The 12,402-nt window shown below is 50.1% G+C and overlaps 1 protein-coding gene across 2 annotated transcripts in view; it reads left to right on the top strand.

The window, feature by feature from the left end:
* Window positions 1-12,402, top strand: part of LOC135054845 (zinc finger protein OZF-like) — a 104,986-nt gene that overhangs the window by 54,614 nt on the left and 37,970 nt on the right. For both annotated transcript variants that reach the window (XM_063958244.1, XM_063958243.1), the window contains exon 3: window positions 11,908-11,990. In XM_063958244.1, coding sequence (XP_063814314.1) covers window positions 11,908-11,990 — 83 coding nt within the window. The remainder of the gene's footprint in view (window positions 1-11,907; window positions 11,991-12,402) is intronic.

Genomic DNA, 12,402 nt, shown 5'->3' with positions numbered 1-12,402 from the left:
CTCCTTACATAAAAGGCTGGATGACGTAACAGCTATGGGACAGCCGGCTTCTCAGCCCGCGCCTGCCCAGGCGTCTCAAAGGCCATCAGGGGCTCAAAAACACCCGCTCCCTCAGATGGCAGACACAGATGTCGACACGGAGTCTGACTCCAGTGTCGACGAGGTTGAGACATATACACAATCCACTAGGAACATCCGTTACATGATCCCGGCAATAAAAAATGTGTTACACATTTCTGACATTAACCCAAGTACCACTAAAAAAGGGTTTTATGTTTGGGGAGAAAAAGCAGGCAGTGTTTTGTTCCCCCATCAAATGAGTGAATGAAGTGTGAAAAAGCGTGGGTTCCCCCGATAAGAAACTGGTCATTTCTAAAAAGTTACTGATGGCGTACCCTTTCCCGCCAGAGGATAAGTTACGCTGGGAGATATCCCCTAGGGTGGATAAGGCGCTCACACGTTGTCAAAAAAGGTGGCACTGCCGTCTTAGGATACGGCCACTTTGAAGGTACCTGCTGATAAAAAGCAGGAGGCTATCCTGAAGTCTGTATTTACACACTCAGGTACTAGACTGAGACCTGCAGATAGTGCTGCTGCAGCGTGGTCTGTAACCCTGTCAAACAGGGATACTATTTTGCGAACATAAGACGTCGTCTTATATATGAGGGATGCACAGAGGGATATTTTGCCGGCTGGCATCCAGAATTAATGCAATGTCCATTCTGTCAGGAGGGTATTAGAGACCCGACACTGGACAGGTGATGCTGACTTTAAAAGGCACATAGAGCCTTATAAGGGTGAGGAATTGTTTGGGGATGGTCTCTGGGACCTCGTATCCACAACAACAGCTGGGAAGAAAATTTTTTACCTCAGGTTTCCTCACAGCCTAAGAAAGCACTGTATTATCAGGTACAGTCCTTTCGGCTTCAGAAAAGCAAGCGGGTCAAAGGCGCTTCCTTTCTGCACAGAGACGAGGGAAGAGGGAAAAAGCTGCACCAGTCAGCCAGTTCCCAGAATCAAAATTCTTCCCCCGCTTCCTCTGAGTCCACCGCATGACGCGGGGGCTCCACAGGCGTAGCCAGGTACGGTGGGGGGGCGCCTCAAAAATGTCAGCGATCAGTGGGCTCGCTCACAGGTGGATCCCTGGATCCTTCAAGTAGTATCTCAGGGGTACAAGCTGGAATTCGAGGCGTCTCCCCCCCGCCGTTTCCTCAAATCTGCCTTGCCGACAACTCCCTCAGGCAGGGAGGCTGTGCTAGAGGCAATTCACAAGCTGTATTCCCAGCAGGTGATAGTCAAGGTGCCCCTACTTCAACAAGGACGGGGTTACTATTCCACACTGTTTGTGGTACCGAAACCGGACGGTTCGGTGAGACCCATTTTAAATTTGAAATCCTTGAACACATACATAAAAAAATTCAAGTTCAAGATGGAATCGCTCAGGGCGGTTATTGCAAGCCTGGAGGAGGGGGATTACATGGTATCCCTGGACATCAAGGATGCTTACCTACATGTCCCCATTTACCATCCTCACCTCAGATTTGTGGTACAGGATTGCCATTACCAATTCCAAACACTGCCGTTTAGACTGTCCACGGCACCGAGGGTCTTTACTAAGGTAATGGCAGAAATGATGATACTCCTTCGAAAAAAGGGAGTTTTAATTATCCCGTACTTGGACGATCTCCTTATAAAGGCGAGGTCCAAGGAGCAGTTGTTGGTCGGAGTAGCACTATCTCGGGAAGTGCTACAACAGCACGGATGGATTCTATACATTCCAAAGTCACAGCTGGTTCCTACCACACGCCTACTGTTCCTGGGGATGGTTCTGGACACAGAACAGAAAAAAGTGTTTCTCCCGCAGGAGAAAGCCAAGGAGCTGTCATCTCTAGTCAGAGACCTCCTGAAACCAAAACAGGTATCGGTGCATCACTGCACACGAGTCCTGGGAAAAATGGTAGCTTCTTACGAAGCAAAATTCCATTCGGCAGGTTCCATGCAAGAACCTTTCAGTGGGACCTCTTGGACAAGTGGTCGGGATCGCATCTTCAGATGCATCGGCTGATAACCCTGTCTCCAAGGACCAAGGGTATCTCTACTGTGGTGGCTGCAGAGTGCTCATCTTCAAGAGGGCCGCAGATTCGGCATACAGGACTGGGTCCTGGTAACCACGGATGCCAGCCTTCGAGGCTGGGGGGCAGTCACACAGGGAAGAAATTTCCAAGGACTTTGGTCAAGTCAGGAGTCGTCCCTACACATAAATATTCTGGAACTGAGGGCCATTTACAATGCCCTAAGTCTGGCAAGGCCTCTGCTTCAAAACCAGCCGGTACTGATCCAATCAGACAACATCACGGCGGTCGCCCATGTAAACCGACAGGGCGGCACAAGAAGCAGGATGGCGATGGCAGAAGCCACAAGGATTCTCCGATGGGCGGAAAATCACGTCTTAGCACTGTCAGCAGTGTTCATTCCGGGAGTGGACAACTGGGAAGCAGACTTCCTCAGCAGACACGACCTACATCCGGGAGAGTGGGTACTTCATCCAGAAGTCTTCCAACTGTTGGTAAACCGTTGGGAAAGGCCACAGGTGGACATGATGGCGTCCCGCCTAAACAAAAAACTAGATATTGCGCCAGGTCAAGGGACCCTCAGGCAATAGCTGTGGACGCTCTAGTGACACCGTGGGTGTACCAGTCGGTTTATGTATTCCCTCCTCTGCCTCTCATACCAAAGGTACTGAGAATAATAAGAAAACGAGGAGTAAGAACGATACTCGTGGTTCCGGATGGGCCAAGAAGAGCTTGGTACCCAGAACTTCAAGAAATGATATCAGAGGACCCATGGCCTCTACCGCTCAGACAGGATCTGCTACAGCAGGGGCCCTGTCTGTTCCAAGACTTACCGTGGCTGCGTTTGACGGCATGGCGGTTGAATTCCGGATCCTAAAGGAAAAGGGCATTCCGGAAGAAGTCATTCCTACGCTGATAAAAGCCAGGAAAGAAGTAACCGCAAACCATTATCACCGTATTTGGCGAAAATATGTTGCGTGGTGTGAGGCCAGGAAGGCCCCAACAGAGGAATTTCAGCTGGGTCGTTTTCTGCACTTCCTACAGTCAGGGGTGACTATGGGCCTAAAATTGGGTTCCATTAAGGTCCAGATTTCGGCTCTGTCGATTTTCTTCCAGAAACAACTGGCTTCACTGCCTGGAGTTCAGACATATGTAAAGGGAGTGCTACATATTCAGCCCCCTTTTGTGCCTCCTGTGGCACCTTGGGATCTCAACGTGGTGTTGAGTTTCTTAAAATCACATTGGTTTGAGCCACTTAAACTGTGGATTTGAAATATCTCACGTGGAAAGTGGTCATGTTATTGGCCTTGGCTTCGACCAGGCGTGTGTCAGAATTGGCGGCTTTGTCATGTAAAAGCCCTTATCTGATTTTCCATATGGATAGGGCAGAATTGAGGACTCGTCCCCAGTTTCTCCCTAAGGTGGTATCAGCTTTTCACTTGAACCAACCTATTGTAGTGCCTGCGGCTACTAGGGACTTGGAAGATTCCAAGTTACTGGACGTAGTCAGGGCCTTAAAAATTTATATTTCCAGGACGGCTGGAGTCAGGAAAACTGACTCGCTTTTTATCCTGTAGGCACCCAACAAAATAGGTGCTCCTGCTTCTAAGCAGACTATTGCTCGCTGAATTTGTAGCACAATTCAGCTGGAGCATTCTGCGGCTGGATTGCCGCATCCTAAATCAGTAAAAGCCCATTCCACGAGGAAAGTGGGCTCATCTTGTGTGGCTGCCTGAGGGGTCTCGGCTTTACAATTTTGCCGAGCTGCAACTTGGTCAGGGGCAAACACGTTTGCTAAATTCTACAAAATTGATACCCTGGCTGAGGAGGACCTTGAGTTCTCTCATTCGGTGCTGCAGAGTCATCTGCACTCTCCCGCCCGTTTGGGAGCTTTGGTATAATCCCCATGGTCCTTACGGAGTTCCCAGCATCCACTAGGACGTCAGAGAAAATAAGATTTTACTCACCGGTAAATCTATTTCTCGTAGTCCGTAGTGGATGCTGGGCGCCCATCCCAAGTGCGGATTGTCTGCAATACTTGTATGTAGTTATTGCCTAACTAAGGGTTATTGTTGAGCCATCTGTTGAGAGGCTCTGTTATATTTCATACTGTTAACTGGGTGTAGTATCACGAGTTATACGGTGTGATTGGTGTGGCTGGTATGAGTCTTACCCGGGATTCAAAATCCTTCCTTATTGTGTCAGCTCTTCCGGGCACAGTATCCTAACTGAGGTCTGGAGGAGGGTCATAGTGGGAGGAGCCAGTGCACACCAGATAGTACCTAATCTTTCTTTTAGAGTGCCCAGTCTCCTGCGGAGCCCGTCTATTCCCCATGGTCCTTACGGAGTTCCCAGCATCCACTACGGACTACGAGAAATAGATTTACCGGTGAGTAAAATCTTATTATCAGGAACTGTCCAGGGACGGCCAATGAGTAACTCGATGTAGTATATCAGAATTGTCCAGTCGCTGCCTGAGGGTAAGTATAGTATATCAAAACTGTCCAGTGATCGTGTATGATATTGAAAGAATCAGCCTCTGTTAGCACAGAATGAATGAATGCAACAGGATGTAGAAGTATTTTCCCCCCCTCAGCATATGGGGCACATGCAGCATAGAGCTGGATCCAATCAAATGAATTAAGTGTGTGCCATCATCATCAAAGCCCTCCAAGGGTTAACAGCACACTGCTCCCTGTCCCAGTGTGGAGCAGAGCTCAGCAGGGCAGCAGCAGTATGGGGAGAGCACAGGCACTCATAAACTCCAGCCTTGCCATACACTTCCTCCTCAGCAGCAGGACACAGGGCGATCGTGCAGGAGCTGGGGCCGCCGGAGTGAGCAGTGAGAGCGGTAGCGGGTCACGTGACGGAGCCGCGGCCGGGGATCCCCCGCAGGCGCCCCCGAACAGAGACGGGAGCGAGGCAGGAGAGGCGCCCGCCACAGCGTCCTCAGCGACGGCAGAGGGGGGAGCCGCGGACTTGATATGAGCAGCGCTCAAGACGGGAGTCGGGTGGAGGTCTCAGCGCAGGCAGCAGGATAGCGGCGTCCCACGTGTTCCAGCAGGCCCGGGGCCCCCGCTCACCAGAAGCACTGTGTTGCTGCGGATATCGGTGCTGACGGGTCCCAGAACAGCACAGGGGCACCCCCACACCGTACTGCAGGTATTGGGGCGGATTGCAGGCCCAGGGGGGGACACAGGATGGTATGACAGGATAAGATAGCTGGAGAGACACACAGCCTGTGTGCTACTCCATGTCCGCCGAAGCCACGCCCCCCTGGTGCGGCCGGTTTTATATTTATATAGGATTTTCACAAGATGTACTTTAATACGTATTTTTCTCTGTGATTTTAGTCCCCATATCTCTCCTACATCTCTGCTTGTGCTGACTACACTGCGCAGGGGTTTGGGTAAGAGGTATTGTGCTGCTGCCAATTGTACTGTGTTGCCTGATACTGCAAGTTATATCATGTCTGCTTCTGAAGGTAACGGTTCTGGGGCGGAACACACTGGCAGGTGTTGCTGAAGCCACAGATCCATATGAGGAGAATATAGCAGCTGTGGGCTCTAGTTCTGGGGGCTCCTTGCCCCCCAGTGGGACTGTGGCAACGGAGGTACATAATGACCCACCGTGGGCTGCTTTTTCCACGCTTCTGCATACGCTAGTTAATAAACTAACACCCCCTATGGGACCCCCTATGCCGGTTCAACCGTATGTGGTCCCTGCAGCTAACCCGCCGTGAGCAGACAATTTATCTGCTCAATTGAAGAAGTTGAACCAGTCCCTGACTACTAAAAAGTCCTCGCTCGCCTAAGACCAAGGGGTCCTCTAAGCGAGCTCTTATCTCCTCACAATCCACTGCTGTCACTGACACCTCGTCTGATGAAGATGGCACTTACACTGACCCCACAGATTCTGACACAGATACTGCTGATGGGGAGGGTAGTTCACATGTGGATGTTCCTGATCTTTTGGAGGCTATTAAGTTGATTTTACAGATTACGGATGATCCCGAGCCATCCGTCCCTCCTAAGAAACCAGATAGGTTAAAGCGTCAGAAGGTGGTTAAGCAAGTTTTACCTCACTCTGACCACCTAGTGGATATACGTCAGGAACCTTGGGTAAGAAGTTTGTGCCTCAAAAGAAGATGCTGGCTCGCTATCCCCTCGCGCCAGAGCTGTCTAAAAATTGGGAAACGCCTCCTCAAGTAGACTGTAGACTCACATGTGGCTAGGATGGTGGTTTCCTCAGCTCTACCTGTCACTACCGTCACGTCTCTAAAAGAGCCTACGCATAAACGTGTGGAGGGTTGTCTGAAAGCGATTTACACCCTCACGGGTGATGCACAAAGGCCCACTATTGCCTGCAGAGGCTATTGAAGCGTGGGCCTTGGAGTTAGAAGCTGAAATCTCTTCTGACCATGCTAGACAATGCTTGTCATATATTGTCACAGCTTCTCACTATATTAAAGAGGCGGCTTCTGATGCCGGTATCCTGGCTCACCGGATATTGTGGCTGAGATCCTGGTCTGTGGATCTGGACTCTAGAAAAACCATGGAGGTACTCCCTTTCAAGGGAGATATTCTGTTTGGGGAGGACTTAAATAAGATTGTGGCTGACTTGGCTACTGACAAAACTGCCTGTACCGCTCCTTCTGTGTCGAAGGCTAAAGGTACTTCCTTTCGCCCCTTTCGTCCTTCAGGTAAAGCAAAAGGTCAGGCGTACCATAAGCAGGCCCGCACTTCCAAACCTGGTAAGCCAAAGCCCAAAAGAGCCTGGGCGGCCCATCAGCCAGCTTCCAAGACCGATAAGCCTGCCGCATGACGGGGCGGGCCTCCCCCTGGGGGATCCCAGGGTGGGGGGCCGACTTCTAGGGTATACACAGGAATGGTTGAAGACCACTTCAGATGCCTGGGTACGGGAAGTCGTCACTTGAGGTTACGCCATAGCCTTCAAAAACCGACCCCCTCATCGATTTTGCCGGACAGACGTCCTGTTGGACCAGACAAAGGCAAACACTCTACATTCGGTGGTACAGACCCTCCTGGATACAGGAGTCGTAGTACAGGTGCCTCTTGCTCAGAGGTGCGGAGGGTACTATTCTACGCTGTTTCTAGTCCCGAAACCGAATGGGTCCTCCCGGCCCATTCTCAACCTCAAGGCATTGAACAGGTTTGTGAAGGTTTCCAAGTTCCGTATGGAAACCCTTCGCTCTATAGTTCTGGCCCTGGAACCTGGGGACTACATGGTCTCCCTGGACATACAGGATGCTTACCTGCATATTCCTATAGCAGCGTCACATCAGCAATACCTGAGGTTTGCGATTGGCAACCTCCATTACCAGTTTCAGGTGTTACCTTTTGGTTTAACTACGGCTCCGCGAGTCTTCACCAAAGTTATGGCGGTGATGAAGGTGGTACTCCGCCGTCAAGGGGTCAGGATACTGCCGTATCTGGACGACTTGTTAATCCTGGCAAATTCCCCAGAACTTCTCCTACGTCATCTGGATATGACTGTCCAGTTTCTACAAGCCCACGGGTGGCTCATCAACTGGAAGAAATCCTCCCAGGTCCCTGCTCAGAGCATGGTGCACCTGGGAGCGCTATTGGACACTCACAACCAGAGGTTGTTCTTGTCTCAGGAGAAAGTCCTGAAGCTTCAGGACAGGATTCGTTGCTTCCTTTCTCGTCCGCAAGTGTCGATACATTCGGCGATGCAGGTGCTGGCCCTCATGGTATCAGCATTCGACATGGTGGAGTATGCTCAATTCCATTCTCGCCCCCTCCAGAAGCTGATTCTAGCCAAGTGGGACGGCCTGCCTCACCGGATCAGGTCTCACATGATCTCATTGACTCCGGAGGTCCGCCTGTCGCTGCTCTGGTGGCTCCAGGACTGACAATTTTGCAGGGGCCGTCCCTTCTGGATATCCAACTGGGTCCTGTTGACGACAGATGCCAGTCTAAGAGGTTGGGGTGCGGTGCTGGAGCAACACTCCCTTCAGGGTCGGTGGACCAAGGAGGAATCCCTCCTCTCGATCAACATTCTGGAATTGCGGGCGGTCTTCAATGCGTTGAACCTGGCCCATCATTTAATTCAGAACCATCCTGTTCAAGTACAGTCGGACAACGCCACCACAGTGGCTTACATAAATCATCAATGCGGCACTCAAAGCCGTTTGGCAATGAAAGAAGTCTCACGGATTCTAAATTGGGCGGAACGCCATCTACCGGCCATATCGGCAATATTCATTCCGGGAGTCCTGAATTGGGAAGCGGACTTTCTCAGTCGTCAGGACGTACATGCCGGTGAGTGGGGCCTCCATCCAGAAGTGTTTCAACTCCTAGTGGAAAAGTGGGGCCTTCCAGACGTAGATCTGATGGCGTCTCGACACAATCACAAGGTTCCGGTCTTCGGAGCAAGGACAAGGGATCCTCAAGCAGCATTCGTGGATGCGCTGGCGGTGCCGTGGAGGTTTCGGCTGCCGTACGTGTTCCCTCCGGTGTCACTCCTGCCCAGGGAAATTCGGAAGTTCGAGCAAGAAAAAGGAAATCTGCTTTTCATAGCTCCAGTGTGGCCCAGACGGCACTGGTTCTCAGACCTGCAAGGCCTATCGTCAGAGCGTCCAATTCTACTTCCACAACACCCAGACCTCCTTGTTCAGGGCCCTTGTGTCTACCAGGACCTAGCCCGGCTGTCTTTGACGGTGTGGCTCTTGAAGCTTCCGTCTTATGGGCTAAAGGGTTTTGTGAGGCGGTCATTCAAACTATGTTGCGGGCTCGGATTTACTATAGGGCCTGGCATTCTTACTTTGTTTGGTGCACATCTAACGATTATGACGCTTCCAAGTTTAGTATAGCCAAGTTGTTGGCTTTTCTTCAGCAGGGCCTGGACTTCCCTCAAGGTTCAAGTATCTGCCTTGTCGTGTGGTTTCATTCAGAGAAAAATTGCGACCTTACCTGATGTGCATACCTTTACTCAGGGTGTGTTGCGTATCCAACCTCCCTATGTCCCGCCTGTGGCTCCTTGGGACTTATCGGTGGTTTTGGAGGCATTACAAGAGTCTCCGTTTGAACCTCTTGGTTCAGCTGATCTTAAATGGCTTTCCCTTAAGGTTGTGTTTCTGCTGGCTATTGCTTCAGCTAGAAGAGTGTCGGATTTGGGTGCCTTGTCCTGTAGTTCCCCATATCTGATATTTCACCGGGACCGGGCGGGTCTTAGGACTCGTCCCGGATATTTACCTAAAGTGGTTTCTTCGTTCCACCTTAACCAGGAGATTGTGGTTCCGGCACTTGTTTTTCCTGATCTGTCTCCCAAAGAGCGGTCTTTGGTTGTGGTACGGGCTCTCCGTATCTATGTGAAGAGAACTGCTTCTATTAGAAAATCTGATTCTCTCTTTGTGCTGTTTGGATTTCACAAACGGGGCTGGCCTGCTCACACGCAAACTTTGGCCAGATGGATTAGAATGGTGATTGCACATGCTTATGTGAGGGCTGGTCTATCAGCTCCTGCTCACATTACGGCCCATTCTACTCGGTTTGTTGGACCTTCTTGGGCGGCCCGCCGTGGTGCGACCCTTGAACAATTGTGCTAGGCGGCTACATGGTCCTCTGTGAACACGTTCATAAGGTTCTATGCCTTCGATACTGCCGCTTCCCAGGATGCTTCCTTTGGACGCCGGGTTCTTGTGCCCGCTACAGTGCATCCCCTCCCATAAGGAACTGCTTTAGGACATCCCCAATGTCTATCCTTGTGGAGCCCAGTGTACCCCGTAGCAGAAAACAAATTTTATGGTAAGAACTTACCTTTGTTAAAACTCTTTCTGCGAGGTACACTGGGCTCCACAAGGCGCCCACCCTGACGCACTTAGCTTCTTTGGGTTGGTATGGCATTAGCCGCTGACACTTCTCCTGTTGTGAGAGTGTGGTGTATGTGGCTACTAACCGTCGTCGTCTCTTTTCCTGCTACTGCATTGGGCTGGTTAACTAAAAACAGGGAGGCGGGGTTATAGAGGAGGCGGCGCTATGCATTCTGGGAACAGTCAAAGCTTTTCAGCCTGTTGGTGCCTCGGATCAAGATCCTACTCTACACCCCTATGTCTATCCTTGTGGAGCCCAGTGTACCTCGCAGAAAGAGTTTTAACAAAGGTAAGTTCTTACCATAAAACTTGTTGTTGTCCACTTTCTGGTTGTAGGTGAAGGGATTCGTCCTAATGCCTATTTCCATGAAACGTCAGCAAATGTCCCAGCACAGCAGAGTACCCTTGGCTAGGAATCATTGGTTCCTTTGGTGTCGCTCATAAATGAACAGTATAGAGAGCATTGCAAAGCGGGTTCAGGTTGAATTCCCGATCTATGGAATGCCGGCGGTCAGAATCCCAGCAGCCCCCTCTAAAGGCCCCTAACCCCCCCCCCCCCTGCCCCCTACTCTAACCCTCCAGGGTGGTCCCTAACCCTCCCTTCCCCGCTGCCTGAACCTAACCCTTCCCGCTTGATGCCTAACCTTAACCTCCCCTTCTATATGCCTAAGCCCAATCCTCCCTCCCCGATCCCTAACCCCCCTTCTCCTGCCTAAACCTGAGCTCCCCCCACCCTGCGGCAGGACGCTAACGTGTCCCGCTGTCAGGACAATCGGACTGCCGTCTGTCAGTATTGTGATGCCGGTATCCCACGCAGCTTCGGTGTCTAGATGCCAGGATTGCGTCCTCCTTCGGGATCCCGGCATCAGTATATCGACTGCCGGGATCCCGTCCGTCAGGAAGGTAACTGCTTCCCTGCTTGGCAAAGTCGTTCAGGGTAATGGTAAAGTTTCCTCTTTGAGAGGATGCCATAGAACCCCTTACTGGATAGGTTTAGAAACCTCTGAGTTCTATCTTCGGGGTGATCTGAATCCAGTCATGAAAAGGGTGAGGAAGCGGAGGAATCCGACACTGAGGATCGTTCATGGTATCATGAGAACTCTAGTCGATGGAATGAGGGTGGTACCAAAGTAAGATTAACGGATATTCAAAGTGTAATTATATACGGTGCTGATAAGGTAATAAAATATATTATTATATCTGTTCTAGGAAAGGACGGTAAAGAAAACACAGTATTATTATACTACTATGTAGTATATGATTTGCCAGAAGGTTGGGGTATGTGTGTATAGTTTTTGTGAAACGTGTATAAACACTGTCGGAACCTAATAAATGGGGCATCTTTTAGAGTAACAGACTTACAAGACCCATGCACCTTTATTTAGTTAGTTATTCTTTTATATACCACCTGCTTGTTTTGTAGTGCTGTACAATCAGGGAGATACATCTGCCCAGGGATAGAAAATAAAAGCATTTGCATAAACCTAAGATGAAACGCGCCGCATGCTAGAGCTTAAGTTCTGTGTCTAAATGGTATGAGGCGGTCATTGACTTGGTGTAAAGCTAGCCTATGGGCAGCAGGTAGCACTGAGTACATTGACCTCCCAAATGATTGCATCTACCCATATTTGTAATAGATGCTGAATGAACTGGTTGACACACGTCCGCTATAGAGAGAACAGATTCCTTTCGTATATACCTGCACAGGCCACCAATATATAAAAACGGTATATGCATCTATGGTAATAGTCTATTTAATCAAGGTCTGTGATATCTCAAGAAACCAAATTATCACGGTCACTGAAGAACAAATATATTAACACACAGTCCTTGGTGTAAATACTGAGACAGTAGGAATGAGAGGCGGTCAGAAGTGAGTGGTCATGTGGTCACTCTGGAGAATAGGTTCCTGCGCTGCTCACAACATGCGCCTTGTGATAGATACTACATCAGTAATGTAACAGTGTGTGTCTCCCACAGGTGGGTCTTGTACACCCGAACAAAGTCTTTATTCAAGGGATTGTATACAGAATGCTAAAAATCTGCATAGGAAACATAAAAAGGTTTGGACTATTCTGTTTTCTTTTTTTAAGGCATGTTCTTGTTTTGTGTCTCTAAGAAAAGTATCCCACTTATTTCTGCACTGGAGATGTGCTTCATGTCGGCATAATAGGGAAGGAATTGTAGCGTTTTAAATCTCCCGCTTTCTTAAACTCAACATGTTTAATGCCCCCTACACACTCGGCGATGCATCGCCAAGCTGCCCGACGGCGGATACGGCCGACGGGCGACCCGGCAGGGGGATGGGGGGGGGTGACTTGGAGAGTGAAATTTCTTCACTCCCCCCGTCACCCGGTTCCATAGCCCTGCATGGTAATATGGACGAGATTGTCTATATTGGCCTGCATGCATAAGCGACCCGACACCAACGAGAAACGAGCGCGGGGCCGTGCATCGTTCATCGCTGGTGCCTAC

The sequence above is a fragment of the Pseudophryne corroboree genome, chromosome 3 (genome assembly GCF_028390025.1).
Source record: "Pseudophryne corroboree isolate aPseCor3 chromosome 3, aPseCor3.hap2, whole genome shotgun sequence".
NCBI classification, from domain to species: domain Eukaryota; kingdom Metazoa; phylum Chordata; class Amphibia; order Anura; family Myobatrachidae; genus Pseudophryne; species Pseudophryne corroboree.
Note: the sequence above shows the minus strand (reverse complement) of the source record. Positions and strands in the feature narration are given on the sequence as shown.